General features: G+C 35.9%; 1 protein-coding gene across 4 annotated transcripts; it reads left to right on the top strand.

Moving 5' to 3' along the window:
• The first annotated feature begins 2,373 nt into the window (after positions 1–2,373).
• Positions 2,374–27,852, top strand: CCNC (cyclin C). Of its 4 annotated transcripts, none has more exons than XM_004422150.3 (12): positions 2,374–2,602; positions 8,028–8,134; positions 9,007–9,091; positions 9,252–9,321; positions 11,680–11,731; positions 18,582–18,637; positions 19,429–19,464; positions 20,139–20,230; positions 20,868–20,935; positions 23,810–23,889; positions 25,021–25,139; positions 26,610–27,852. In XM_004422150.3, exons 1-12 carry the CDS (start codon positions 2,571–2,573, stop codon positions 26,662–26,664), a joined length of 852 nt encoding a protein of 283 aa, XP_004422207.1. In that variant the 5' UTR covers positions 2,374–2,570; the 3' UTR covers positions 26,665–27,852. The 4 variants fall into 4 exon arrangements, with proteins under 4 accessions (XP_004422207.1, XP_014636615.1, XP_087300048.1 ...); XM_014781129.2 differs by lacking the exon at positions 26,610–27,852 and adding an exon at positions 25,974–26,568 and having other exon boundaries at positions 2,481–2,602; XM_087443922.1 differs by lacking the exons at positions 2,374–2,602; positions 26,610–27,852 and adding exons at positions 2,652–2,850; positions 25,974–26,571.
• Positions 27,853–27,865: the final 13 nt, after the last annotated feature.

The raw sequence follows: 27,865 nt of genomic DNA, 5'->3' as shown, positions 1-27,865 counted from the left end.
CATGGCTCATCATCTTTTGCATCCAGGTAAGCTGGGATATGTAGGCATTTTAACAGCTTTTGTAAATTGCTCGGTCCCCCCAGAGATATCCTTAAATGAAGTTCATTTTGGTTCAAGTCAATTCAATTCAACCTACGTTGATCAAGTACCCTCAGAGATGATTTACCCTGAAACTAATGAAGCATAAGCTCGGGACCCTGACTTGCACGGCCACTGGGAGCACTGGGAGCTGCTGAGTATTTGGATTTCTAGGTGGGGAGCAGAAACCAGGTTGCAGACAGGAAGCATTTCTATGAAGTATTTCTGGTAAATTGCCTAAAAGAGTTCACAGAAGGAAGGGACCTAAATCTTCAAGGCTCCAGTAATATGTTGTGATTTCTTTTCGCATTCTAAATACTCAATTTTCAACCTAATTTTGTGTCCATAGTGTGATAGTCTTTTTCTTTAAGCACTCTCCCACCCCAATTATATAAGAGTCAGGTTCAAATACCATATCTGCTGTGCCTAATATGTGTTATGCCCTGAACTAATGGAGATACAAAGATGAAGGGGCTCACAGTTTTATGGGAAGAAGAGTACAGAATTAGATATAAAACAGAATGCTAGTCTAGTGGTAGAAACAAAGCAAAGTAAGAGGAGCAAATAGAACAAAACATTTAACAATACTACTTTGTCGAACTGTGCTTATCTTCTGGATGGTGTCAGGCTGACAACCTGTGAGTTGAAGAAATTCTGAACCTCTGTTAAGTAGCTTACGGCCTGATGTTCCTAAGCTACTGTCCTGCAAACTTTTTTTGACTGGGATCTGCAACATAACAGACAATAGTGTTTGTCAAATATACCACATGCTTCCTACATCTCTCAGCCTCTCTTGCAGTTACATTAGAGGCATGAGCCTATTTTGGTCAACAGGTCCTGAGAGGAAGTGATTGTGTTGTTCTCTGGTTCAAGTCTCTTAACATTGATTAAGAGCCAGTGAGAGTCCTCTGCACTCTCTCTAGAAGGGTTTTAAGCCTGGAGGCAAAAAACCAAAATGGAGTAGTTGAAAGATGGAAACATACTAGATGCTTGAAGATGTGGAGGATAACCACCAGGGAGAGCAAACTAGTCTACATCAGACTTTATGGGACTTGATGGGAGTGACATGTGACATAATATACTTTTACGTTAAGCTACTGACATGCATTTCACATTTTGATTTAGTACATATATACATAGGTAACTAAATCAAAATTTTAAAATAATTCTCTTGCTTTTTCTGACATACCTGATATTTTGTTTTATTTCATTTAGGAAAATACTTATCATACTCAATTTCACCACACCCTAAGTGGTCTCCACCCACAGTGAGAAAAATACTGTGTTAAGGTACCTTGGAACACCCATCTTCCATGAACAACTTTCAAGTGTGTCCAATTATTTTGAAAAATAATTAGAACTTTTACGATAAATGCGATGTCACAACGATAATAGAAATGGGAAATACAGATTAGTTCATCTTGCAAAATTAAATTATTTCATTTTGTCTGTATGTTTTTATTTGGTACATCTATGTGAATATACATGTGTGTACATATTTACATATACATATATATGTAATAAAGGAAAACGTTTTTAGCTGTTCTGCAAAACTGGCGGTTCTCTAGATTTAAAAGAAAACACTGCTGCTCTACAAGTTTGCGCTTCACTCCAAAAGAATTCCATTAACAACGTATTCGGCTTGCTGCTGGTAGGTTTCGGAAGGTCTTTTTTTTTTTGTGAGATCAGCCCTGTGCTAACATCTGCCAATCCTGCTCTTTTTGCTGAGGAAGACTGGCCCTGTGGTAACATCCGTGCCCATCTTCCTCCACTTTATATGGGACACCGCCCCAGCATGGCCTGGCAAGCGGTGCGTTCGTGCGCGTCTGGGATCCGAACCAGCGAACCCCAGGCAGCCGCAGTGGAGCGCACACACTTAACCGCTTGCGCCGCCCTGCCGGCCCCTCGGTAGGTCCTTGAGGCCAAAATAATCTTTATTTTTCTTTCCAATTGCAGGAGAAAGAATTGAAGTCAGAAAATCTTATACTTTAATACAATGTCATAGTACTGCTGTGGAGGCCTATAAGACGAAACACCACCACCCCGAACAGCGCTATTTCCCCCATTTCATCCCCACTCCGGTCAACGGTCAACGTGCGCTGCCCACAGAGGACCGAGCCGGGACGGCTCTAGGCCAGAATCGGCGCGAAACTCTCGCGAGACCCTCCCGGCCGCTGCGAGCCTTCGGGAGCACCAGTTCTCGTCTCCCAGCTCAGTGCGCGCGCAAGCTGTCTCCTCCCCGCCGGCTTCCTCCGCTACCGCGGGAGGAGGAGAGGGCGGAACTTTTATCCATAGGAACGGGTTTATGCAGTAGTGTTGCCGGCCGGCGTCAAGGCGAATACGGTGCCATCCTCTTCCTCTACCGTCGCCGCCGCGGAGCGGAGCCGAGCAGATCAGATTGAGGAGCGCGGTTACCGGGCGGGCTGAGTCTATGGTCGCTCCGCGGGCCACTCCGCCGGCTGGTGCTTTTTTATCAGGGCAGGCTGTGTCCCATGGCAGGGAACTTTTGGCAGAGCTCCCATTAGTAAGTGTGGCCTTCCGTCTTCTCGCCCGGGGCCGGCTCTTTGGGGGGCGCTGAGGACGGGCCTGCGACTCGGCTTGGCCTGGATCCCGGCCCCTGTCCCGAGCGCCGCGGGGTCTCTCGGGAGGCGGCGGCGGCCGGAAGCGCTCTTCTCTGGCGATTCCCCTCTCCCAGCCCCCTGGCCGGGTTTAGGGGGGAATGATCTGTGAGCGGGAAGCGGGGGGAGAGGCTTCAGTCTCCGAGGAAGGAAGGTTCGCGAGTTTAACTTCGGGTTCTCGGATTAGCTAGGCCTGGGGTGGGGGGGATGGGGTGGGGACAGGTATGGGAAGTGTGACACAGTCAGGACTGAGGCTGGCTCTTCGGGACAGTTGTGGTTCGCTTTGGCCTGGGATGTCTTCAGGGGATCGGCATCGTCGTCCTTTGTCGTTGCCCCTCTGTCTTGAGTGGATTTGATGTTATTCCGGGGAGAAGGGGGAGCCAGGCTTGTTCTCCCACTAACCGCTTTCTGCCACTACTTTATGCCTCGATGGAGTTTTAGGTTGGTAAGGTCTAGGGCAGGTGCTCTCAGAGTTTATCCATTTTGTTAGTCTGTGCCATATGTTTTATTTTACAGTGACTTTGCCGATTTCTTTAACCTTTTTCATGAATAAGATATTGTTTCTGTCTAGCTCTTCCAGGAAGAGCTAGAGTAATATGAAAAACACTTTCCCCTAAATGTATTTGTTTAATTAGGCAGGAAGATGGGTGATGGGACTAGTTGAACTTTGACCAGGCTTTCCTCTGTACAGTTGAAAGGTGAACAGAATTTGATGATGATACCTTAGTGTAAATAATTTTTAATGATAAGAGCATTAGTAACTGTAACTTAAATTTTGATTCTGTGAAGAAGACGGATTTCTGTTATATTTTTTTTTTTAGCCCTTTGCACGAAAAAAAAACAGTGGGCTTGGAAACCTGTTTTTAGAAAAGCAAGTTTTCCTTTTGCTGTAAAGCGATTCTGTGGAGAGGAAATGCTCTAGAAGCTTTACTTCTGATCATATTTTTATTTTACACTGTTTTCACTCACTGAAATATTTGCTTGGGCAAAATTAAAATGCAGAAAATTTAGGTAATGGAGAAGAGAGATGCTGATAAACTTTGAAAGAAGCTGAGAGGATTAACAGGTAGCTAGCTGTTGGTTGTCAGAAGTTATAGCGGTATTCAACTTTCTAAAAAAAAAATCCTGCCTCCCTTTTGATAGGTGTTTTCATTAGGCTTTCATTTACTGTTGGCATAATGAGAACGCTTATCACAAGGGGGGCAGGATCTATTTTATAAAAGCAATTATTTTTTCACTTTTCAAATATAAAAATAATATTAAATGTGGTTTTTTGAAACTGTCCTTGCCTCCCAATTCAAATAGTCCTGGAGGAAGGGGCCACTTTGCCCTACTCAGATCCCTTGCGAATCATGGAGCCCATGATCTGCAAAAGGTAACGAGTAGGAAAGACCAGACAGTCAATTCTGGAAAAGCAAACAAACAAAAAGATTGTGAAAGCCATTGTTTTAGGTGATTTTGGTGAAAAGGGAAAATTGACTTGAAATATGCTGTATTTCATGGCTCTAAGTTGCACATTTTAACATTTCTGAAATCAGCATGGCAATTTTTTTCTTAGTAACACATAAATAATGATGAATCTTAGAATTATAAGTTGTATTGGTTTTACCTTCCATACTACGTGAAATTTATATTTTTAAAAACATAAAATGACTGTAGAGATGAAATTAATAATAATTCTGGAACAGAGTGAATCACAATATTTTCCAGAAAGTTGAAGTAGAACACAGCACATTCTTTCACCAAGATGCAGTAAAACTAGAAGGGTGTTAAATACTTGCTGGTTGACTGAGTGAATTAACAAACAGGTAACAAAGATAAAAACTGCAAAACCAACTCTGGATACTTTATTGTATCAAAGAGGTAACTGAAGATACAGTTACATAATATCTAGGAACTAACATAATAAGATCAATATATATCTGTATCTGTGGGATTATAGCTGGCGCCAAATTTAAGAAAATTAACATAACTGAGAAATCAACATAATTGAAAATTTAACTGAATAACTAAGAAAGAATAAAAATAAGACAAATATTCTACTTAAGAATATTGAAAAGGAAACAGTGAAATAAACCTAAGAAAAACAGAAAAAAAGACTTAATAAAGGTAACACTGATAGTAATGTATTAAAAGGAAAAAAAATTGTCAGAAGTTATAAAGAGCTGGTTCTTTGGAAGAGAAAACCAAAACAGAAGATGAAACTACTGCTAGCTGAATCAAGGTGAAAAGGAATGATATAAAAATACAAAATTAGAGGGCTGGCCCGGTGGTGCAAATGGTTGGGTGCTCGAGCTCTGCTGTGGCGGCCTTCGCCGGTTCGGATCCTGGGCGCAGACCAGCGCACCACTTGTTAAGCCATGCTGTGGCCGCGTCCCACATAAAGCAGAGGAAGATGGGCACGGATGTTAGCCCAGGGCTGGTCTTCCTCACAAAAAAAAACAAAATTAGGAATGAGAAAAGTCAATAAACCCAGATGTACCTTTGGGTTGTTTCCATGGTAGTAAATTTGAAAGCCAAAACAACTTAAGAAAGTTACCGGAGGGATACTACTTAAAAAATGCTCTAGGCCCACATTATTTCAAGGATAAATTTTTTCTCACTTTTCAGGCGAATCTGCTGTTGACATTGTTCCAGGTCACAGAGAAAGAAAGCTTTCCAGTTCTCTTTATGGTGCCATGATAACGCTGATAAAATCAAGCAAAGGTAGCACTAAAAACAGTCTCACTTTTGAATATTGATGCAAACATAAAATATTACCGAATGGAGTCCAGCATTACATTAAAAGTATAAAAAATGACAGTGATTTTATTGTAGAAGTATAGTCAATATTGGGAAATCTGTTAATAAACAGTGAAGGCACCAAGAAGACATCTAATAAAATTCAACATCTGTTGACTAGAGCTTTTACTAAAACATAAATAGGATGCTTTTGTAATGTGATAAAAACATATCAAAGCATTAAGAGATATTTGATGGTGAAACATTAGGAAACTTATGGTGCCTCTTTAACATTGTTCTGACTGTGCTACTCAATGCAATTGATAGGAGAATGAGATATAAAAAGAATGACAAAATTATCAATATGTGGAGATAAAATTAACTAGAAAATTCAATTAATTGAAAAATTATTAGAAATAAAGGTTTAAAAAGGTGTACAGTTACAAAATGTAAAATAGAAAGCTTTCTTTTAAATGATTGATAGAAAAATATAATTTACAATAGCAATAGAAAATATAAAATACTCAAGAATAAACTTAAGAAATGTACAGAGCCTAATGGAAGAAAATTTTTAACGTCTGTAATAGAAGATAAAGACTTTACTAAATGAACTTTGAATTCTAGCATTGTAAAGATATTATTTCTTCCTGTCTTGATCTTTTAACTTAATGCAGTCCCAAAGAAAATTTTGAATGGATTTCCTGTTTTGGGACTTGACTTAAGGATTCTAAAGTTCAGGTGGGTCTTAGAATAATAATTGTAATAGAATAGCCAGAAATTTCTGAAGAATAGTAGCAAGGGGGTATTTTCCATACCAGATTTTAATTATTTAATTTTATATGTTTTAAAATAGCATGGCATGGGAATAAGAAAAACAAGTTAAAAATAGGAAATTATAAAGAGGATCCAAATATAATGATAGAATTATCCATCAGGAAATACTTTGGCAACATTTGGATAAGCATTTGACAAAACATTTAGCTGGATTCCTACTTTACATCCTGTACCAAAATAAATTTCAGATGGATCACAAATTGAAAGAACGAAGCCTGAAGGGTAGGTATTAGAAAACAAGTGAATTTTTTTTTTATCATTTTGTGCCAGGGAACAAGCATAAAATCAAAGTAAAATATGGGTAGATTTGAATAAATGAGTGAGTCAGATTTCTGTATTACAAATGATTAAATATTGAGAGATCATGCTAAACTTGGGAAATGTTTGCAGCATATTTGACAGAGAAATGATTTATTATCCATATATACAAATTTTAGATCAGAAGAATCTCTTAATCTTTAAAAGATGACCATCCCATTAGACAAATGGTCATATTAGAATTATAGTGTGCAAAAGAAGAACTATGTTTGGCCAATAAAGGGATGGAAAAATGTTTAACTTCAGGAGTAAATAAAAAAAAAAAACCACAGCTACTACTTTGACTTTAAGTTGTAAAGTGTTTAAAAGATTGGCATTAACCCACAGGGTTAAATATTTTAGGATGCACTGATGTGCTGTTAATAGGAATGGAAATTGGTTTGACTTTTATGGAAGACAAACTTACAGTGTATACCCAAGTTACCAGCAAAACTGATCCATCAGTTCTAGGAAATTATTCCAAATATGTTATTACTCAAATATACAAGGATGAATTACAAAGATATTCATTAAAGCATTACTTGTAATAGTGAAAAAATGATAACCTACATGCCTCTCAATAGAGATTAACAAAATAAATAATGATCCATCCGTAATGCTGTGCAGCAATTTAAAAGGATGCTGAAGAACAAATTCATTGACATAAAAAGACTTCCAATACATACTGAGTGACAAAAGCATGTTGCAGAATAGTTTTTTTGGGTCATGTCAATTTCATATCTGGTTAAAAATAGACTAGGCAGGAGGAGGAGGCAGTGTTATAAATTCTGAAACAGCTTTTAACATGATTGAAATTTATGAAGTAGGGAAATTAAATACTCTAGTTACTCATGAGCAACTGAGAAAAGATATACTTCATCAAATCTAAGGTACCATCAATTGGTGCCAAATAATTTCATTATTTTGTGTGTCACTAAGAAAGAATAAACATACTGTTAATTAAATTGCTAAGGCATCACTGTAAGATGCATCTTTTTTAAAAAAATTATTGAGGTCACATTGGTTTATAACACTGTAAATTTTATTTCAGCTTTTGTATAGACTGCATCGTATTCACCACCGAAAGTCTAGTTTCCACCCATCACTATACACATGTGTCTCTTTTGCGCCGCCCCCCTCTCCCCTCCACCCCCTTCCCGTCTGGTAACTACCAGTCTGTTCTCTGTAAGATGCATCTTGATATCAGAGTCTTAGAATCAGTGAAATACAGTATAATCTAGTAAGAAAGAGAGACTGAGAAAGAAGAGAAAAGATTAGAGCAGAATTTTTTTCAGGGCATGTATACATTTATTAGTGAGATAAGTCTTAGTGTCAAGAGTTGCAAGAAATGTGAAAAATACTGTCTTTCAAGGTTACTTGTATTTTGTACTTCTCAGAATGTTAACAACCCTTCAATTTCAGAATGTTTTTTGTTAGTTGATTTTCTATAGCATGTCTTAAAATCTTTGCTTCTTCTAGTTTGCAATGGATTTTGGATAAACAAGATCTGTTGAAGGAACGCCAAAAGGACTTAAAGTTTCTCTCAGAAGAAGAGTATTGGAAATTACAAATATTTTTTACAAATGGTAAACTTTTCTTTAATTGGTTGAAATGGTACAGTTGGTTACCTCTGAAGTAAAATACTTTTTATAGTAATTTGTGATGAACTGTTTTAGTCCCTACTTAACATTTTTATTTACACGTGTTGTTTTTTATCATTTGTCTTTCTTTTTAAGTGATCTAAATAAAGTCTTTTGTGAATCTTATATGTCAGAGACACTCAAGACCATTTGAAAGTGTTATCTCCCTAAGCCTTTATAATGCATTAGTAAACCCAGTTTAAGATTGGCTGAAGCAAAGTACTTTGATTCTTTGGATTGACATCCAGTGTTGGTCATTCCTGTCTTACAAGTTTGCTTTGGAGGGAAGGGGATTTAGAGTCAGCAGATCCTTGCTGTGCCACATGGTAGCTTTGTCACATGATCTTTCTAACCCTCAGTTCACTCTTCTGCAATCCTACTTCTCTGTTGTTTTGAGGATTCATTATCGATTTTTTAAAATAAACTTTAAAGCAGTAATTATCATGAGTTTGATAGGTGTCTTGATATTTCCTTTTTATTCTTATTTATTCTAAAGATAATATGAAAAGCATTGAAAATAGTTAGAAGATGGAGGGGAAATATACCTATCATTCAACCTCCTTAATGCAAGAATAATTTTTCCTATGGGGCAATTTCTATTTGTTATGGGTTATGCATACCTATATATTTTTTTAACAAATTTGCAAATTCTCATACTAGACCACTGTGATCCAAGTAGAGCTTTATAGCATGTATAGGGTTTTCTCTTTGTTAAAAGTGAATATAGTCATGATTTAACCACATGGAAGTTATTGTTCAGTGTTAATATTATAATGATACCGGAAGATATATTTAAAACTTTATTATTTTTCTTTTAGTTATCCAAGCATTAGGTGAACATCTTAAATTAAGACAACAAGTTATTGCCACTGCTACAGTCTATTTCAAGAGATTCTATGCCAGGTAGGGCTGTTTTATTTCGGGACTATGTTATGCCTATTTGAAATTCTTACCTGATGTTGATGAACCTTAGTATAAATAACTCATGTGTTCACCATAGAGTTATCTTGTTTTTTTCCATGTGTTTTCTATATCAATGACATTTAACTTTATCATATTTTAGGTATTCTCTGAAAAGTATAGATCCTGTATTGATGGCTCCTACATGTGTGTTTTTGGCATCCAAAGTGGAGGTATGAAATAATTTTCTGTTCTTCATCAAAGTATAGTCCATGAGTGTTGGTTAATCTGTCCCAGTTTTCACATTAACTGTGTAAAAATAATAACAGATGGTGATTTATGCAAAATATTGAAATTTATACAAAATCAAATAAATATATACATATCTTTATTTTATGTATTCAGTTAACAAACATCTAGCACTTACTATGTACCAAAAGCTATTCTTAGTCCTTTTACAAGTGTAACAGACTTAATCCTCATAACAAACTATGGGATATATAGTAGTAATAGTCTCATGTTATAAATGAAGAAACTGAGGCACAGAGAGATTAAGAAACTTGGCTAAGATCATAGAGCTGTTAAGTGACAGAGCTAGTATTTGAACCCCAGGTCTAGCTCCTAATCCCATGCTCTTAGCTGCTTTGCTCTACTGCTTCTAAGACATTTATTGTTTGGCACTAAGTAGTCTTCATAAGTGCCGCAGCTTGTCTACTATAACCTGAGAATGTCCCTCTTCTCCCTATGCTTCCTATGCCCTACTGTCTTCCCTCCCTGCCTCCTCATGATTGGCTTGTCTACCAAGCCACAGGGAAAGCAAGGATTAGGGGTGGCTATTGCTATAGAGATTCTAACAAGGAATATTTTGGGTAGTGAGGGTAGAGAAATTAAGTGAGAGAGAGAGAGAAGAGAGATGGGAACTTGCAGGTGAGACCAAATCTCAGCTCAGCTTATTTACATTTTCAGTAGTTTTGAGAGAGCTCAGCTAAAATTCAGACAATTATAGCAGATACTGACTGGTTTTCAAAACTGATCAATGCAATCTTTAGTGTTATGAAACCTTTGTGTTATGCTTCAATCTTTGGATGGTGTCTTTAGAATAGTAATTTTATTTGTGAATATTGAATGTAATCTTAACCTAGTAAGTTTACATTCCTTTTGTTACTTGTTTTGTTTTAGCCATTATTTAGGATTATCCATGACATCTTTCCGAACTATTACCTAAAATGAGAGTTGACTGTATTAGAAATAATATTAGGAAAAGCTTTCTAGAGGTTTAAAGTTTTCTAATTTTAAGTGGTAGTTTAAGGAGGCAGATCCCGCTCTGTTGTTGTTAAGTTCTTTAAAGGAAGAGAAAATGTTTATAGAAGGCCTGTATTATGGAGTGGTTTCTCCAAATATTACCATGTAATTTTATGTAGCACAACCACTATGGGAAACCAAGACAAAATCTTTATAATCTTCTACTCTTGTAGATTAACTTGGGCTTTTAATTTGTCTTGTTTGTTAAATATGTTTTGTTACATGATTTACTGAGTAGAACCCTGTTTTATGATTTACTGAGTGAAAATTTTCACTTTAAGAATTTTGGATAAAGAGTTATTCCTGGAAAAAAATGTATTCTTTCATATTTGGTTATAGCATTATTTTCTTTTTATCTTTAACTATGACCAAATCTTTCTGTGTTTGTCTAGTTTTATGGGAATTGTATAGAAATGGCATTTAAGATGCCTCAGGCATTTAATTTTTAGTTTCAATTATTATGGTTTGAGGTTTAAATATAAATATATATGCACACACATGTATCCCCCCTCCACCGCCGTACACACACACACACACACACACACACACACGTAGGATAAGGATGTAGGTTGAAGGTATTTGAATAGACTATGATTAGTTTAGTTTCTTTTGTTGGATAAGGAACCAATTCTTGATTTTTCTGTTTTAAAATGACATGAAGGTTTTAGGAATCTTATGAAGTTATGAGACAGTATATGTCCATCATCTGATAAATTTTAGTTATTTTTACAACACTCGTATATTAAGTTCAAGGAGGAAATGGGAACTGACATTGGAAGTCTTATATCATCTTGTCTCCCTGTTCTGAAAAGAATTGTTTACATGGTCTTTTGAGTTCTTTTGGTGATATTAAAGTTTATCTTCTTCAGAGACTCAATTGTTTTATTATTAAATGGTATGAAGTACCTGCACATTAGTCCAGGTTCAATTGAATAGGAAGCATACTTAATATTTATTCTTGCAATTAAGTGTAGAATCTAACAATCTTCTTGGAAACTAATTTGAGTGCAGAAAACTGGCACTGTTACTTTAGGGCTTGGTTTCTAATTTGGTATCTTTCAATGATATTAAATTATAAAATTATTTAAACGTTCGTCTTAAATTCTAGCAATTTTACGGAAAGATAATGTATTTAGAGATTTCAGTACTTCATACCACAAGTAGGAAGAGATGAACAGACTATAAACATTGGGGGAATGTAGGAAATACTTGGTTTTGAGTAGACCTCAGACACCCTTAGGTTCGTTGGGTTAATATGTACCTGATCTCATCTACTTTTCTTTCTCTAGGAATTTGGAGTAGTCTCAAATACAAGATTGATTTCTGCTGCTACTTCTGTATGTAAGTGCAAAAAGTATATTCTGCTTTAAGGTTGTGCTTCTAAAGAAAACTCCATAGGATGTAGATATTTTTCGGTTTATGAGGCCTCTGAGAGATTAGTCGGGTTTATTAACTCTCCTAAGGACACCTTTATGGCTAGTGTATTATGGGTAAAAATAAAGTTAAAATAAAAAATTTTTTAAACACTGATAGTATTATCTCTAAGACATGATGTTTAATGTTAAAAATGGATAGTAACAATTGATCCAAAAACAACTCAGTGGCTCTTAATTTTATGATAAGGGTAAAGAAAAAATTCATTTCCCTACTTTACTATATTTTTTGCTTCCTAATGACCAGCCATTGTGTCAGTCTTGTGGATGGAATAAGCTATTTCTTTAGCAACTGTAACATATGTCTTTGATGGGAATTATGTATTTTACCTCCATATGGAAAAACATGGTGCAGAAAAAAATGCTGACTCTGTAGTCAGTAGACCTGATTCTTAGCCCCAGTTCTGTCTTTAAGCAGCAGCTGCATAACCTTGAGCAAGTTACTTTACGTTTTGGCCTTAGTTCTTTATCTAAAAAAATGGGGTTTAGCTGCCTGTGAGTCATGGTATTAAAGGAAATAACATTGTAAAGTAGCAGTTGTAAAGTATTGTACACAGGTATTAACATTATGCTGTGCTCCATCTTCATAGGTTAAGCAAAAAGCCATCACCTAACAAAAGATAATTCGGATTAGTTTTTTTTTTTCTTCTGTGATCTTACACAGAAGAAGCATAAGAAGGTTTTTTGTGGTTTTAAGTTTGTGAGCCTGACTGATTTTCCTATTTTGGGATCATTTCCCTTTCTGAGAAGAGTGTAATAATCTAATTCAATCTTTTCCATGTCATATCTTATTCTTTTAAAGATAGAAGAGTAGTAATCAGTTTTGCTGTAGACTTTAATATACCAAATATGTCACATTAATGAAGTATTGAATTGCCCTCTGTAAAATCGAATTATTAAAAAATTGAAAAATGACTGGAAGGAAATCTACCAGAATGTTAGCAGTGCTCATCTCTGAGTAGTAGATTATAGGTGCCTTATTTTCTGCTTAGTCTGTTTTCCAAATTTTTTAGAAGGGTGTATATTTTTAAAAATGTAAAATAACGTATTACCGAGGTTCATTTGTTTATATCTTTCATGCAAAGGCTTAAAGATATATTAATAAGAGTGTTTGGTTACCAATGAATAGGAAATTTTTATAGTAGACTATTTTATTTATTTCACAAATTGTATAGTGAATTATATAGGCCCAGACAGCTTAGGTTTCAAATTTCAGCTCCAGTGCTTTCTATGTGATGAATTGAGCAAAATATGACCTCTCTATTTCTCAATTTCCTCATCTGCAAGATAAGGCTATTAATAATATCTATGTCATAGGGTTGTTATGAGGATCAAATGAGTTAAAATCAATACGGCTCTTAGAAGAGTGCTTCGCTCAGTGTATTAGTTTGCTAGTGCTGCCGTAACAAAATGCCAGAGACTGGTTGGTTTAAACAACAGACATTTCTTTTCTCAGTTTGGAAAGCTGGAAGGCCAAGATAAAGGTGTCAACAAATTGATTTCTCCTGAAGCCTCTCGCCCTGGCTTGCAGTTGGCTGCCTTCTTGCTGTATCTTCACATGCCCCTTTCTCTGTGCATGTGTACCCTTAGTGTTTCTTCCTCTTATAAGGACACCAGTCCTGTAGAATTAGGGCCCTACCCTTATGACCTCATTTAATCATTTATTTTATTTTATTTTTTGTGAGAAGGACTAGCCCTGAGCTAACATCCAATGCCAATCCTCCTCTTTTTTGCTGAGGAAGACTGGCCCTGGGCTAACGTCCTTGCCCATCTTCCTCTACTTTATATGGGACGCCGCCACAGCATGGCTTAACAAGCGGTGTGTCAGTGCGTGCCCAGGATCAGAACCTGCGAACCCCGGGCCTCTGCAGCGGAGCTTGCGCACTTAACAGCTGTGCCACCAGGCCAGCCCCTGACCTCATTTAATCTTAATTACCTCTTTAAAGGTCCTAGCTCCAAATACAGTAACACTGCAGGTTAGAGCTTCAACGTGAATTTGTGAGTGGGGGAGACACAATTCAGTCCATAATACTCAGTAAATTTTAGTGGTACTATCATCATCATCAACAACAGCATGATTATCACTGGAAAACACCATACTGGATGCAGTGGTGGATACAAAGATAAACACAAGGAATTTAAGGACAAGAAAATAAGACAACATATACAAATATGAATACAGAAGAAAATAAGTGGTATAAGAGAGTTTCAGAGAATGCAGTGAATGTTTTGAGTGGGAAAAGATTATTTGTTATATGAATCCAGAAAGGCTTAAATAGAATTCAGTGAAGAAAGATAGAATTTGAACCTGGGGAAGTGTAGGGGAAAGACAGCCTAGGAACATTGAACAGTTTGGTCAAAAATAGGGAAAGCTAATGAGTTATGTTAAGTGAATGATGAGTAAGGAAATAGGGGGGAAAAGCCTACCTGGCTAAGGCCAGATAATAGAGGGCCTCCAGTGAGGAATCTGCAGTTTGTTCTGTTGACAGTGGTGGTACCTTTGAAAGCTTTATTTTTCAAAAAGAGGGTGATGCCAGAATTGTGCATTAGGAAGGTGAATCTGGCAGAATTATGTAAGGTGAATTGGAGGAGAGTGTGAGTCGAAGTAGACAGACAAATTTTGACATTTTTCACATGTTACAACGTGGATGAATCTTGAAGACAGTGTGATAAATGAAATAAGCCAGTCACAAAAAGATAAATACTGTATGATCCACTTATATGAGGTACCTAGTGTCATCAAATTAATAGAGATAGAAAGTAGAATGGTGGCTGCCAGGGGCTAGACGGAGGAGGAAATGGGGAGTTATTGTTTAATGGGTATAGAGTTTCAATTCTGCAAGATGAAACGAGTTCTGGAGATGAATTGTGGTGATGGTTGCACAACAGTGTGAATGTACTTAATACTACTGAACTGTATACTTAAAAATGGTTAAAGATGGTAAATTTTATGTAATGTGTATTTTTACCACAATTTAAAAACAACCAAAAAAAATCCTCTCTAAGAGAACTGTTTGGTGGTTACCAGGGCGAGGGGATTGAGGGTTGGGCACAAGGGGGGAAAGGATGCATTTATATGATGACTGACAATAATGTACAAGTAAAATTTCACAATGTTATAGACTATGACATCAATAAAAAAAAAAACCTCTCTGAAATAGTTTTATGTAAACTACAAACTGTAGTGAGTGCTGTCACCACAGGGTGCTGTGAGAAATAAAAGCTAAGAGGTTTAAGATGGAAAAGAATTTTTTTGAAGTTATTGAAGTAATCTAGGTGAGCGCTAATGAAGGCTTAAAATAATGTTTTGGCAGCCAACAAGGAGAACCAGCAGGCTACATTTGAATGATAGAATCAGCAGGACTTTTGAAAAGAAAGGATTTAAGAAGAGTCAAAAATGATTTTTGAAGTTTCATGCCTGGACATTGAGGGGGTAAAGGTGGTACCAGAAGAGGAGAATAAGTGGGTTCTGAAAAGAATTAAATTTAATCTTTGTTTCTAATACCATTCTCTAGTAAAAGGGTTCCTTGGAGAAATGGCTGCTTCTAGGACTGGAGCAGGAAATACACAAGATAGACCTGGAACATTTTATAGTGCCAAGGAAGTACTCAGAAAAGAAACACCCTACAGTAATGGGGATATGTCAGAGGGACACAAAAGCCAACTGAAAGAGCTCTCGATGGCCAAAGTTGGAAGAATTTTAGCAACAAAATTTAACAAGTATTGGATTATAACCCAAAGGATAAAATAAATATCCATGAGTCCACACTGATAGAAATAATAATTTATGTATCGAACTCCACCCTCAAGTAGGGGAAGCGTAAATTTCCCTTAGGTGTTGGCTTCCTTCTAATGTGTACATTATGAAAAGGGTGGGGGGAATAACTTTACAGTGGAGAAACCTGACAAACACTGCCTCAGTCAGGTGATTGAGGTTAATATCAACAGTGATAAATCACATTAATAGTATGTACCTTTGATGTGTTATAATGAAGTGGCACTTCACCTCTGTGGTCTTCCTTCCAGCACCCCAAAACCCCAGTCTAATAAATATCAGACAAATTCCAGTAGAGGGTTAACCTACAAAATACTTGACCAGTACTCCTAAAAACTGTTAAAGTCATTAACAACAGGGAATGTCTGGAAAACTGTCACAGCCAAGCGGAATCTAAGGAGACATGACAAGTAAATGTAATGTGGTATCCTGGAAGAGCCTGGAACAGAAAAAGGATGTTAGGTTAAAAAGTAAGGAGGTCTGAGTAAACTATGGATTTTAGTTAATAATAATTTATCTATATTGGTTCATAATAATAACAAATGTACCATACTAATGTAAGATGGGGAAACTAGGTGAGGGGGTATCTTAGTCTGCTTGAGTTGCTGTAACAAAATACCATAGACTGGGTGTCTTAAACAACAGAGATTTATTTCTTGCAGTTCTGGAGGCTGGGAAGTCCAAGATGAAAGTGCCTGCCTTGATCGGCCATGATTTGTTTCCTGGCTTGCAGACAGCCTCCTCCTCACATTGAGTTCTCCCATGGCAAAGGGAGAGAGATCTCTGGTGTCTCTTCCTCTTCTTATATGGACACTAATCCTATCATGGGGGCTCCACCTTCATGACCTCATGTAAACCTAATTAATTCCCAAAGGCCCCACTTCCAAATACCATCACAAGGGGTTCAACATACAAATTTTGGAGGACACAATGTTCAATCCATAATAGGGAGTAATGGGAACTCTCTGTATTATCTTCTCAGTTTTTTGTAAATTTAAAACTGTTCTATGGGCCGGCCCCGTGGCTTAGCAGTTAAGCGCGTACGCTCTGCTGCTGGCAGCCTGGGTTCAGATCCCGGGTGCGCACCAACGCACCACTTCTCCGGCCATGCTGAGGCCGCGTCCCACATACAGCAACTAGAAGGATGTGCAACTATGATATACAACTATCTACTGGGGCTTTGGGGGAAAAAAAATAAATAAATAAAATTATAAAACTGTTCTAGGGCCGGCCCCGTGGCTTAGCGGTTAAGTGCACACGCTCCGCTGCTGGCGGCCTGGGTTTGGAACCCCAGGCGCGCACCGACGCACCGCTTCTCCGGCCATGCTGTCCTACATACAGCAGCTAGAAGGATGTGCAGCTATGACACACAACTATCTACTGGGGCTTTGGGGGGAAAAAAATAAATAAAATCTAAAAAAAAAGAAAAAAAAAACTTTAAAACTGTTCTGAAAAATAAAGTCTACTTGAAAAAGGAAGAGGAATATAATTTGGTAGAAGTTTTGTTTTTGTTTTTAAGGGACATTTGAGCATATTAGTAAGTGATGGAACAGATTTATTGGAGGAGGAATGGTTAAAGGTGAAAAAAAAACGTAGGAACTATCAATTGAGTAGATGAAAGCAATGCACAGTGGTGGGGGTAGCAACAGGGAAGAAGGATGCATTTTCCTCCAAGGAAGAAAAGGATTAGAAGATAGAAAATCAAAATGCAGAGCGATTTTATCATGGAATAGGAGAGAAGTTGACAGTATCAGGTAAATCTAATTTCAGTAGTTTAGGTGTTAAGTTCCAGGGGTTAGGGCTGTAGATTTGTTTTATGTACAGATAACTCTACCTTGTTGATTGGTTACCGTTATAAGTACCTGTTTTACTTGTGTGCTTTACATCTTGTTTACCTCAAAAGGATTTGTAAAACTCAGAAACCTTAATAGGTACGTTTTCAAATTAACTAAAGTAGGGGGAAAGGAAAGACTAAGCAGAAGTTTCCTAATATCAAGTTTAAATGGTTTACGTTTCAAATCTTGGCAGATGTTACCTATTTAAATTAGCTGTTAGAATACTCAACTGACAAAATAAAACTTTTTGAAAATACAGTATGTAGAATAAATGAAATTCGTTTTAATCTCAGTGAGGTCACTTGGGCTTTGTACAAGTGGGAGGGATCACAGAACAGATCCTCTAGAACCTCTCAGTAGTCATTTGATTGAATGAAATGTTGCATCATAATGACTTGAATGCAGTTTTCTCAAATAGTACTTAAATGTATACACTCAGACCATTTTGAGGAGATGGAGGATTGATAGTTAACAGTTTTTTTCATTTGTACTTTTTTAGTGACTAAGAAGAGTAGTAACTGTGTATGTATGTGTTTGTGTGTGGTATGAAAAAGGTCATAGAGACCTTTGCACATATATTCCTGCTTTTATTAAAACATCTTTTGATAAAGAAATACCTATTTATTATAAAAAGTTTAGAAAGAATTGATTAGTAAAAATGCTTATATTTCAGAGATAACTACTGTTAACATTTTTTGGTTGTATTATCTTTCCAATATTTATTTATATATATTTACAAATATATACATATGTATTTGTGAACACATATCTAATCCGTGTTCCTTCTGAGCTAAATTACTGAAGAATAGAACAATGCCGTTCTAAAGCTGGAAAATTTTTAGAGATGATAAAGTCAGTGATTTTTTTCTGGTCCTCTTATTTATTTTTGAAGTAGCAGAACCCTTTCTTAATATGTCAAATATGTAATTGAAACCCTCTAATTGTAATATAGGGAGGCCTAGGGCTTCCTACCACTCAGTCTTTCCCCTCCCCTGAAAACAAAAAAAATCTGTGTCGCTAAGCGTCTCTAAGAGCTCCTACTAAAAATGGTTTAGCCCTACCTTTAATATTCTATACTGTGTTAAAGAAATTGTGGGTTAATTCACTTTCCCATTTTCTCAGTCTAAGTTGTTTTTTGTTTTCTGCAGTAAAAACTAGATTTTCATATGCCTTTCCAAAGGAATTTCCTTATAGGATGAACCATGTAAGTATATTGTATAAAATAAAGCTACTTGTCCAAGTTGTATATAAACTATCTCCATTTTATATTAGAATAAACTGAATACTCTCCTAGAAATGGCAGTTTCACGTACTACAAGAACATAGACTTTAGTCTAAATTAAAGCTAAATTGCTTCTACCATTTAAAAAAATACTTCATAGCAGTGGTTATCGACACTGGGTGCCCATTAAATCACCTTGGGAACTTTTAGATGTTGCGGCCTCTCCAAACCAACTAAATCATAATTTTCAGACTTGGTGCCCAGGCACTGGTAGTTCCTAAAAGCTCCCAGTGATACTAATGTGCAGCTGTGGTTGAGAACTACTATAATGGAACAGTATAAAAACCATATTTGAAATTTAAATTGTACTTTTTGTTTCATTTTAGTATTCTTTTCTTTTACTGATTTACTGATAAGAATAACATTTTAAGTGGAGATAATTGCATTTTTGCATTTGTTGAGTGGAAAATGTTGCAAAACTGAATTTTATACAGGATATTTTAAATAAATAATAAGAATGCTTATATGACGCTGGCTTTTCCTTATAAGGATTAAAATGCTTTCTGATCATAATTGCATGCATTGTGTAATAGTAAAAAGTAATTTTTTTGCATATGTTCATTCTAATATAAGCTACTATGTTTTCCTTGATTTAAAAAAATTTTGGTAAAAATTTTTGATAAATTACTGTGATGTCTATAAATTATTATGTTAGACTAAATAGATTCATTTAATTTGGTTTCATGTTGACATTTATAATCTTTTTTTAACAGATATTAGAATGTGAATTCTATCTTTTAGAATTAATGGTAAGTATATTTCTTCCTTGTGATTAATCAAGTAAAACTTATTTTCAAATTTAGTGAAGTTAGGAATTAAAGAAACGATCTGTAGGGAGGTGCACTTTAAAACCATCCAATGATACATGATGGTGAAATCATATTACCTAGTAGCATCATCACCGATATCCTCTTGGAAGCCTGTAAAGTAGTTTGTATATCCTACTTAGGATGGGAACATTTTTCTGTTCTATAGTAACTATAATAAAAAGATAACAAGCAAACCAGTCAGGGCATTAAACCACTGTAAATTATTTGCACAATTTGTGTATGTGTGTGGTGTTATTTAAAGACAGATTATGTCTTTGGCAGAATTCTGCTCCTCCATTGGGAATTACGGATTTGTAGGCTAATAAGAGGTTTCAGTGTGTTGCAGATGTGACACTTTGAGTCTCTAAGGGAATGGATGCTGACTGACTGCCAACCGATTTATCAAGGTATATTCCAGAGAGAGCACTGCCTTCACTATTATAGTAGAGTTTAGGGCTGCCGTACTGCTTGCTTAAGAGATTAAGAGGGAAGCAAGCATGAGTTAGAGAAATACATTTTGAAATACACACTTACAAATCAGTTGGGTAATGATAAGGTTTTTGTGTTGTAATAAATCTGTTTTTATACATACACATTTTTTAAACTGTTTCTAGGATTGTTGCTTGATAGTGTATCATCCTTATAGACCTTTGCTCCAGTATGTGCAGGACATGGGCCAAGAAGACATGTTGCTTCCCCTTGCATGGTAATTAGAACAGAAGTTATTCATAGTGTAACATGTTATAGCTAGGAAGGTTGACAACTAAACGTGAAGTTTAGTATTTTTAAAGTAACTAAACCAGTGCCCCCAAGATATTTTATGTTGAGCCAAATATCTGCTTGTTGAATTTTAATAACTATATTTGTATAAATGCTAAAATGATAAGCATCTTTAAATTATCTATTTAATAACTTTCCATTAAAATTTGATTCTTAAGAAAAACAGACTGTTTACATAAAAATTAAGATATCTTTAAACTAATCAGAATACTTTTTGGTGGTATTCAACATACATATTAATTCATTTGTATAATTTCTGGTTTCCTATCTGATTTTCTAATTTTTGAAAAATTAGGAAAATGTTTATTTTATATTATAATTTATTGTGAGGTTTTAAAACTTAACATATTTAGCTGTAATTTTATTCATTAAAATATTCTTATTCATTGTCACATTCATGTATCCATCTTTTTCCCTTGATGTTTTCACCTTTGTATCTGTGCTTCAATAATATAAAAGCGAAATGTGTACAAAGATGGGAAATCTGGCCTTCTCTGGGGGGAAGTGTACAATCATACGAGGTAGTTCTGCTTTCAGTAATAATATGATTTACATTTCTATAGGAGGATAGTGAATGATACCTACAGAACGGATCTTTGCCTACTGTATCCTCCTTTCATGATAGCTTTAGGTATGTAAGCGTGGTGTACCTTTATTAGTTAAATTGTTATAAACCTGTTTAGGTCATCCTAAAAGAAATTTCACCCTATTGTACTTTATGTTTTTATGTTCCATGAAGTAATAGACTAATCCTTGCATGTGAACTTTCAATAATATGAACTGCAACTGTCACAAATCAGGATTATTGTCCCCCCACCCCCCTTTTTTGGTAAGTTTTTTTTTTTTTTAATCGTTTAAAATAATTGTAACCAATGTCTGAATAGAACATTTTTGTTTGTTGAGGGAGAAAAGTTCAGAAGTAAGCCTGCTAATGTTAGTTGTAACTTATATAAAATAACTGAGCCTGTCTTTTGTTTCCTGAGCCCAATTAAGTCCCCAGAGGTTGAGTAAAGGAGCCTCTGTGGTCCTGAATGCCTTCCTGGAAGGAGAAGTTAGCTACCATTCCACTATCTATGGAATGCAGTACTGTAATGGGTTAGAACACAGTCTTTGGAGTCAGATATTCCTAGGTTTAAATTTTGCTTCCTTTACAGTTGTGGGAAAATTATCTAATCTTTCTGAGTTTGTTTCCTTAATTGTAAAATGCAGGGGATTGTAAAATGCAGGGGATACTAATAACTACATACAGAGTTGTTATAAGAATTAAACGAGATGTCTTGTAGAGCACCAAATAATGCCTACCATATGTTAAACACTTGTTAGTTTGTTCTCTTTCTTTCTTCTGTTGATTTCCATGACTCTATTCTCTTGATTTTTCCCTCCCGTTCTTACCAGTCCAGACTTACTTTCTTTGGTTTCTCTTTTTTCAATTATTCCTTAAATGTTAATGTTTCTTAGCCTTCTTACATCAGGGGTGACAAATAGGTTATACCTATACTTTTGTAGTACTGGAGGCTCCCTGAAAGCACTGTATTTGGAAGGATTCAGGAGTGGCTTCTGGGTTAAGTGAGAAAGAATGCTGGGATCTACATAGGTAGGAAGGAGGGAATAGCAGGCCATGTGCCACATCTTTGCCATCTCTGCTATCTTTGTTCTTCCTGGGTAGTCTCACTGAGGACTCTGGCTTCTAATATCTCTTATGTGGTGAAACATTTAAATTTCCTTATTTAACCAAGATCTTGCTCCTGAGCAGTTCTTCATACCCATCTGCCTTTTTAGATAGCTCCACTTTGGCATCTCACTGGCACCTCAGACTCATGATCAGGACTGAACTCATCACTTTGCCCAAAAATATGCTCCTTTTAATGTCTTTGCTAGCTTGGCCAATTACATTAATTAATTACCTTATTTGGAAACCCAGCAGTTAGGCTCTTTATCTCCCTCAATACCTACATCTAGTTGGTAACCAATACCTACTGTGCCTTCCTCTCAATTGTCTCTTTCGTAATCTCATAGCCATCTTCTCATATCTATCCAGGTTACCATAGCAGTCTTTTTACTGGCCGTTTGGCCTCCAGCATCCCTGTTTTCAGAGAGCCAGTCTGTCCTCCACACTTGAGCTAGGCTAGTGGTTCTCAACCAGGGGTAATTTTGCTCCCCAGGAGATGTTTGGCAATGTCTTGTCACAAGTGGGGTGGGATGCCACTGGCACCTAGTGGGTCGAAGCCAGGGATACTGCTAAGCATCCTACAGTGCACAAGGCAGTCTCAAAGAATTGTCCAACCTACAATGTGAATAGTGCCAAGGTTGAGAAACGCTGAGCTAGAAAGAGCTTTTTAAAATGCAGAATTTGTCCCCCAATTAAAATCTTTCAGTGCTCCTCCCAATTTCTGGATAAAATCCACGGCTTCTTTTTACCGTTTATATACCTACCATTCTCTGCTCCTACTCTCACCTTTTTTAAGACTTGGCTCAGATATCACCTCTTTAGTGACACCTTCCCCACCCCCAAACTCCCTACATTCCCTCAGTCTGGGTTTAGGATGTCTCCTCTGTCTCCACTTTACTCTGTGTATGCCCCTGTCATGGCATTTTCCACTGTATTTTAATTACCTCTTATTATAATTTCAGTCTTTTGGCCTCTCAGTCCCTCCTGGACCTACACCCGACTTTATGGCTTCGTTTGACTTGGGGCAACCAGTATGTCAGTTCACATTTGAGTCGCTGTTTGCCTAGAATGTCATCCTTAGCAAAGTCATATGGGTAACCAGACCAGGAAATATAGCTCTTAATAAGCTGGTATGAGCCAGGCTGCTCAATAGGAATTACATTAGGCAAAGTTATGATATAGATTGTTGTCTTTGGGCTCTTTTATTATCTTTGTTAGTTTATAATGTATATAATTATATTGTATACAGTGCATTACATTTTTTTTCCAAGCTCTATTTGTTTAAAAACACTGAACTCTGTACTAGGATGCCCAATTTTTGCCCAACTTGATCATGTGCCAATAACTTTAAAAAGCAGAGGCAACACTGCTTTTAATTGAAATATAAAAACAGTCAATATCATTGAAATTTATCAGCGTATTGATTGGCTGCTGCTGTTGTTGTTTTTTTGGGGTTTGCTTGGTCACACTGACTTGTGGGTGCATTTGACCACTCCTTTGTACTCCTGTTCAGGGATCATTTCCCTGTTCTAATTCCCTCATTGGATTTTTTCCTCTCTAACGTGACCTGACTCTCAAGGCAATTGTACCGTGACTAGCATACAGTGAGGAGCAGGAGATGTCAAGAACCTTAATATAGTCCAATAATTTTTTCTATCTATATCTATTAAATTGATGGGATAGTCAATGGAACTATTATATGAATCTATATAATTTTTTAAAAAGTATTGGAAAATACAATGAAAATTTTAACTGAAAATCTTATCTTTAGTTCTAAGTCCATACATTCCATGTTTTCAGTTAAACATGGGTCTTTGTCTCTCATTTTCTTTCCAGCTTGCCTACATGTAGCCTGTGTTGTACAGCAGAAAGATGCCAGGCAGTGGTTTGCTGAGCTTTCTGTCGATATGGAGAAGGTATTCTTTAAAATTCTCTTAGTTGAATATAAACTTGAACATTTTAAAGTTAACATCATATTTACTTATCATGAGCCTAAAATCTAATGATGTCCACCAGTCTTAGAAGATTTTTGGTAAAAAAAAAAAAAAAGAAACATGTCTGGTGAGAAGAGTTGATGTTGACTATTTAGGTTGTATTTCTCTTTTCGGTTTAGGCTTAAACAGAAAGGTAAATTTTTGGCTTGATTGGTTGCAAAACAACCTTCAATTTCTAGGATTATTTTATTTTTTTTTTTTTTTTTTTTTTTTAAAGATTTTATTTATTCAGTTTTTCCCCCCAAAGCCCCAGTAGACAGTTGTATGTCATAGGTTCACATCCTTCTAGTTGCTGTACGTGGGACTCGGCCTCGCGTTGGACGGAGAAGTGGTGCCTCGGGGCGCTCCCGGGATCCGAACCCGGGCCGCCAGCATCAGAGCGCGCGCACTCAACCGCCAAGCCACGGAGCCGGCCCCTCTAGGATTATTTTAAAAGCTCCCTAGTGACTATTGTAATACTACTGTAAACTTCTGTAACACAGCTTGTCTGCTGGCAAAGTGGTTTTTGCCTTTTTTTGTACCTTTTCTCCTGAAATGTTGATAGGATTAGAATTAGTCCAAGGTTAGGTCTAACTCAGATGAGGAAGAAAGGGCTAATTTGGAAACTGGATATGACAGGCTCATAGCTGCCAGTTTTTGAGCACCGTAACTCATGTAGAGTAGTTAACAGAGAATCAAAACAGTGTCCATTGTGCACTACCTCTCATTAAATTGTTTGAAACAATTGGTATTAGAGGAGGCGACTTCATAGTGGCATACCGTATTTTGTTTTGGTTAAGATATCAGCAGATAGAAGGAAACCAACTGTAGAGATGGATAAGGATGGACAGAGCATATATATTAAAGGATGAGAGGCTTGGAGGAAAAGCCCAAATAGCAGGGTGGTAAAAATACTGCTCTCAGATACATCAGGATTGTCTAATCTAACCTGAAGGACACAGACTCTGTCTTTGCACTGTTTTCTGATTGATGCCTAGTACGTGATGTGTGTTCTTTATGTACTAAATGGTGCTTGACATTGCCACTAAGAACTTTTCAAATATTTACTTCTAGATTTTGGAAATAATCAGGGTTATTTTAAAACTATATGAGCAGTGGAAGAATTTCGATGAGAGAAAAGAGATGGCAACTATTCTTAGTAAGATGCCGAAACCAAAACCTCCTCCAAACAGGTACTTTGTAGACGTTAATTATCGATTTCATTTAATTATATATTTTATACCCATTATCATATTTTTCCATATTTTGTTTTGTTTTCTTAAAATTTATTCTAAAACTTCATGACACGTTAATTTTTTTTTTAATTTGTGACTTGATAGATTGAGAATGTCTCATTTAAAAAAATACATTAATCTGATCACCTATTTAATAACTTTTCCTAATGCAATGGCAGGTCTATTACAGGTATCCCTCAACATATGGCTATATACTGTACATAAATTTAAACAACAGAATTAGGCGAGTTCATCTGAAATTCAGGGATAAAGAATTCTCTAGGAGTCCCATGTCAATTTATTTATTTATTTTTTTCCACTACTGGCTATTATCCTGTTTTATAAATTTCAGTAGCAGTTTTTAAAAACTTAGAAGATGATTGATCTGATATTATAAAAACAAATAAAGGATATTGGCCTTTGGGTGACTTGAAGATCCATGGCACACAGGAACATAATTTTGCTAAATAGGAATCAGTTGTGCTAAGAGGGCGTTTTTGTTGTGTTTTTTGTTTTTTTTTTTTTTAATAAGATCTATATATTTAGTTCATTGGTTCTCAGTTCTCACTGTACATCAGATCTTTTGGAGTAAGGAGAAAAAGTCAGAAGGGAAATAAATGCTACCCATCTTAATCATTTATTAAGAAAAGTAATTAAGTTATATGATATTAATGTAGATTTGTAGATCTGATAAGTTAATGTTACTGTTTGGAAAAAATTAATACTTGACTTATACAAGGAGCTGTTTAAGGCAGTCATTCAAACAGCTGCCTTTGGATGCATTTTTTGCAGAAATTCCCTGAGTGATTCTTCACTAGTGGCAGGGCCTGAAGCTGCAAGATGATGATGGACAAGATAAGGCAGTAATCCTATTGCTACAGTTACTGGTATTTTCAGTTTTAGTTATTGTTTTAAAATATTCAGCATTTTCCAGAAAATTACCATATTTCTTTCTGACTTATAAGGGTTTGCTGTATTTACATATGATTTTATTATGCATTTGAACAACAATTTTTTTTGAAAGAACACCTTCTTGATTTTCATAATTAGTAGGAATAAGATTTTATATGTAAGATTTAATTTTATAGGAAATTTGCTCAGAAGCAGCTCTGATCTCTATGTTGAGTGATACCTGTAATGACCATGATATCCCATACCCCAATTTAAATTTTTTGAGTGTATATAGACACTAACTTTCAGAATGCTTGTTATGTGTGGGGGCATTAAGTTACACAAGAATAAAAAAATAAAACCAAATGTTAGTCTTCTGTATTTTAATTTTTCCACATCTGTGTTACAATCAGGATTGTCTTTGTTTTATAGAGTTGTACCACAGAATAACTAACTTTAAAAATTAGTAGGCTTATCAGGGTGTTGAAAATGAGTCTTTTAATTAGTGTAAAATCTCTTTCTTCCCCACTTGAACAGTGAAGGAGAGCAGGGTCCAAATGGAAGTCAGAACTCTAGCTACAGCCAATCTTAAAACATTCCGAAGAATTCCATAGTGGACCAGTTGGAAATAAACCATTGGACAGATTTCAGTAATGCCTTCAATGGATCACAAATGAAAATGAATAGCTTGTTTCTGTCAAGCATATTGGGAAGTGATTTTATTTTTGCAAAATAAGTTTTTCCTTACTTAATTTGATTCTAGTACATAATTGATTAAATTCTCTTGATTATAAAAGTTTGGAAAGGTTCTAAGGGGACCTACAGACAGACATACATAGACATTTGAAAATTAATAGCTTTTGATTAGTATAATTTTTCTTAATTTGGATAATAGAAATTATAGCTTTTATTAAGCCAGGAAACATGAAGCATAATTTGTTTAAAATTCTCTTTGGTCATTGAAGGACCAAAAAAGGACATAAAAAGTCAAATATATGAGGGGTTTTTTCCCTCCTTAAGTTAAACTTAAAACTGTATTTAAGGAATCAAATCTTACAAAATCCTGGAAGATTTTGGTAATGATGTTGATAATTTCAGGGAAATTAATCAAGTACCTATTGATTTAAAAGTGTATTTTATTCAGTAGCTTTGGTATCTTGCCATGGAAGATACTAGCCCAGCCTAGCAGAAGAGTGCAATATGTATAGCATACTTTGACATTTTAAAAATTATATTAATTCCATAACCATTTTGAAGTGCTGGGCAAACTTTAAAAAAAATCTTACATGAAGTTATTTGAGTTAAATTCACAGTTAATCAGGCATTTTGAAAGCGAATTGGATAAAACACCATCATATGGTTGAAATCTGGTAACATTTTAATGTTTTTACTCTACTGTGAAAAGTTTTTTATATGACATACACACCCTAGTTTATTTTTGTGTCTTAGTGTGGATTTACAAATTTACTACAGGTATCCTGAGCCAGGAACACAATCAGGTTTCAGGCCGGTTTGATACTGGCTATTCTTAATTCTCATATGAGTGTAGGACTTCAGATTAAATGTTATGTCAGTGGGACTGTGCTGTCTGTGGAACTTAATAATCATTTTCTTCAGACTCAAAGGAGAGAGATAAATAAAATTTGGAGTCATAGGATATTGATGTACAATTTAAGGATTAAAGTTTTTTTATAAATCAATTGTGAACAATGGATTATTAAATTAAATGTTGACTTCCTAGTATAAAATTGCAAGAATAAAAGTAAATTCTCCAGCTGTATTGGCTAGTGTCT

Source organism: Ceratotherium simum, chromosome 19 (genome assembly GCF_057802395.1).
Source record: "Ceratotherium simum simum isolate JZ-2026a chromosome 19, ASM5780239v1, whole genome shotgun sequence".
Classification (NCBI taxonomy): domain Eukaryota; kingdom Metazoa; phylum Chordata; class Mammalia; order Perissodactyla; family Rhinocerotidae; genus Ceratotherium; species Ceratotherium simum.
Note: the sequence above shows the minus strand (reverse complement) of the source record. Positions and strands in the feature narration are given on the sequence as shown.

Coding starts and splice junctions, on each gene's coding strand:
- CCNC (XM_087443921.1), top strand. CDS start 2,798: ATGATCTGTGAGCGGGAAGCGGGGGGAGAGGCTTCAGTCTCCGAGGAA. Junction 11,732..18,581: donor TTCTGCTGCTACTTCTGTAT/GTAAGTGCAAAA, acceptor TGTTTTCTGCAG/TAAAAACTAGATTTTCATAT. Junction 19,465..20,138: donor TCTATCTTTTAGAATTAATG/GTAAGTATATTT, acceptor AACTGTTTCTAG/GATTGTTGCTTGATAGTGTA.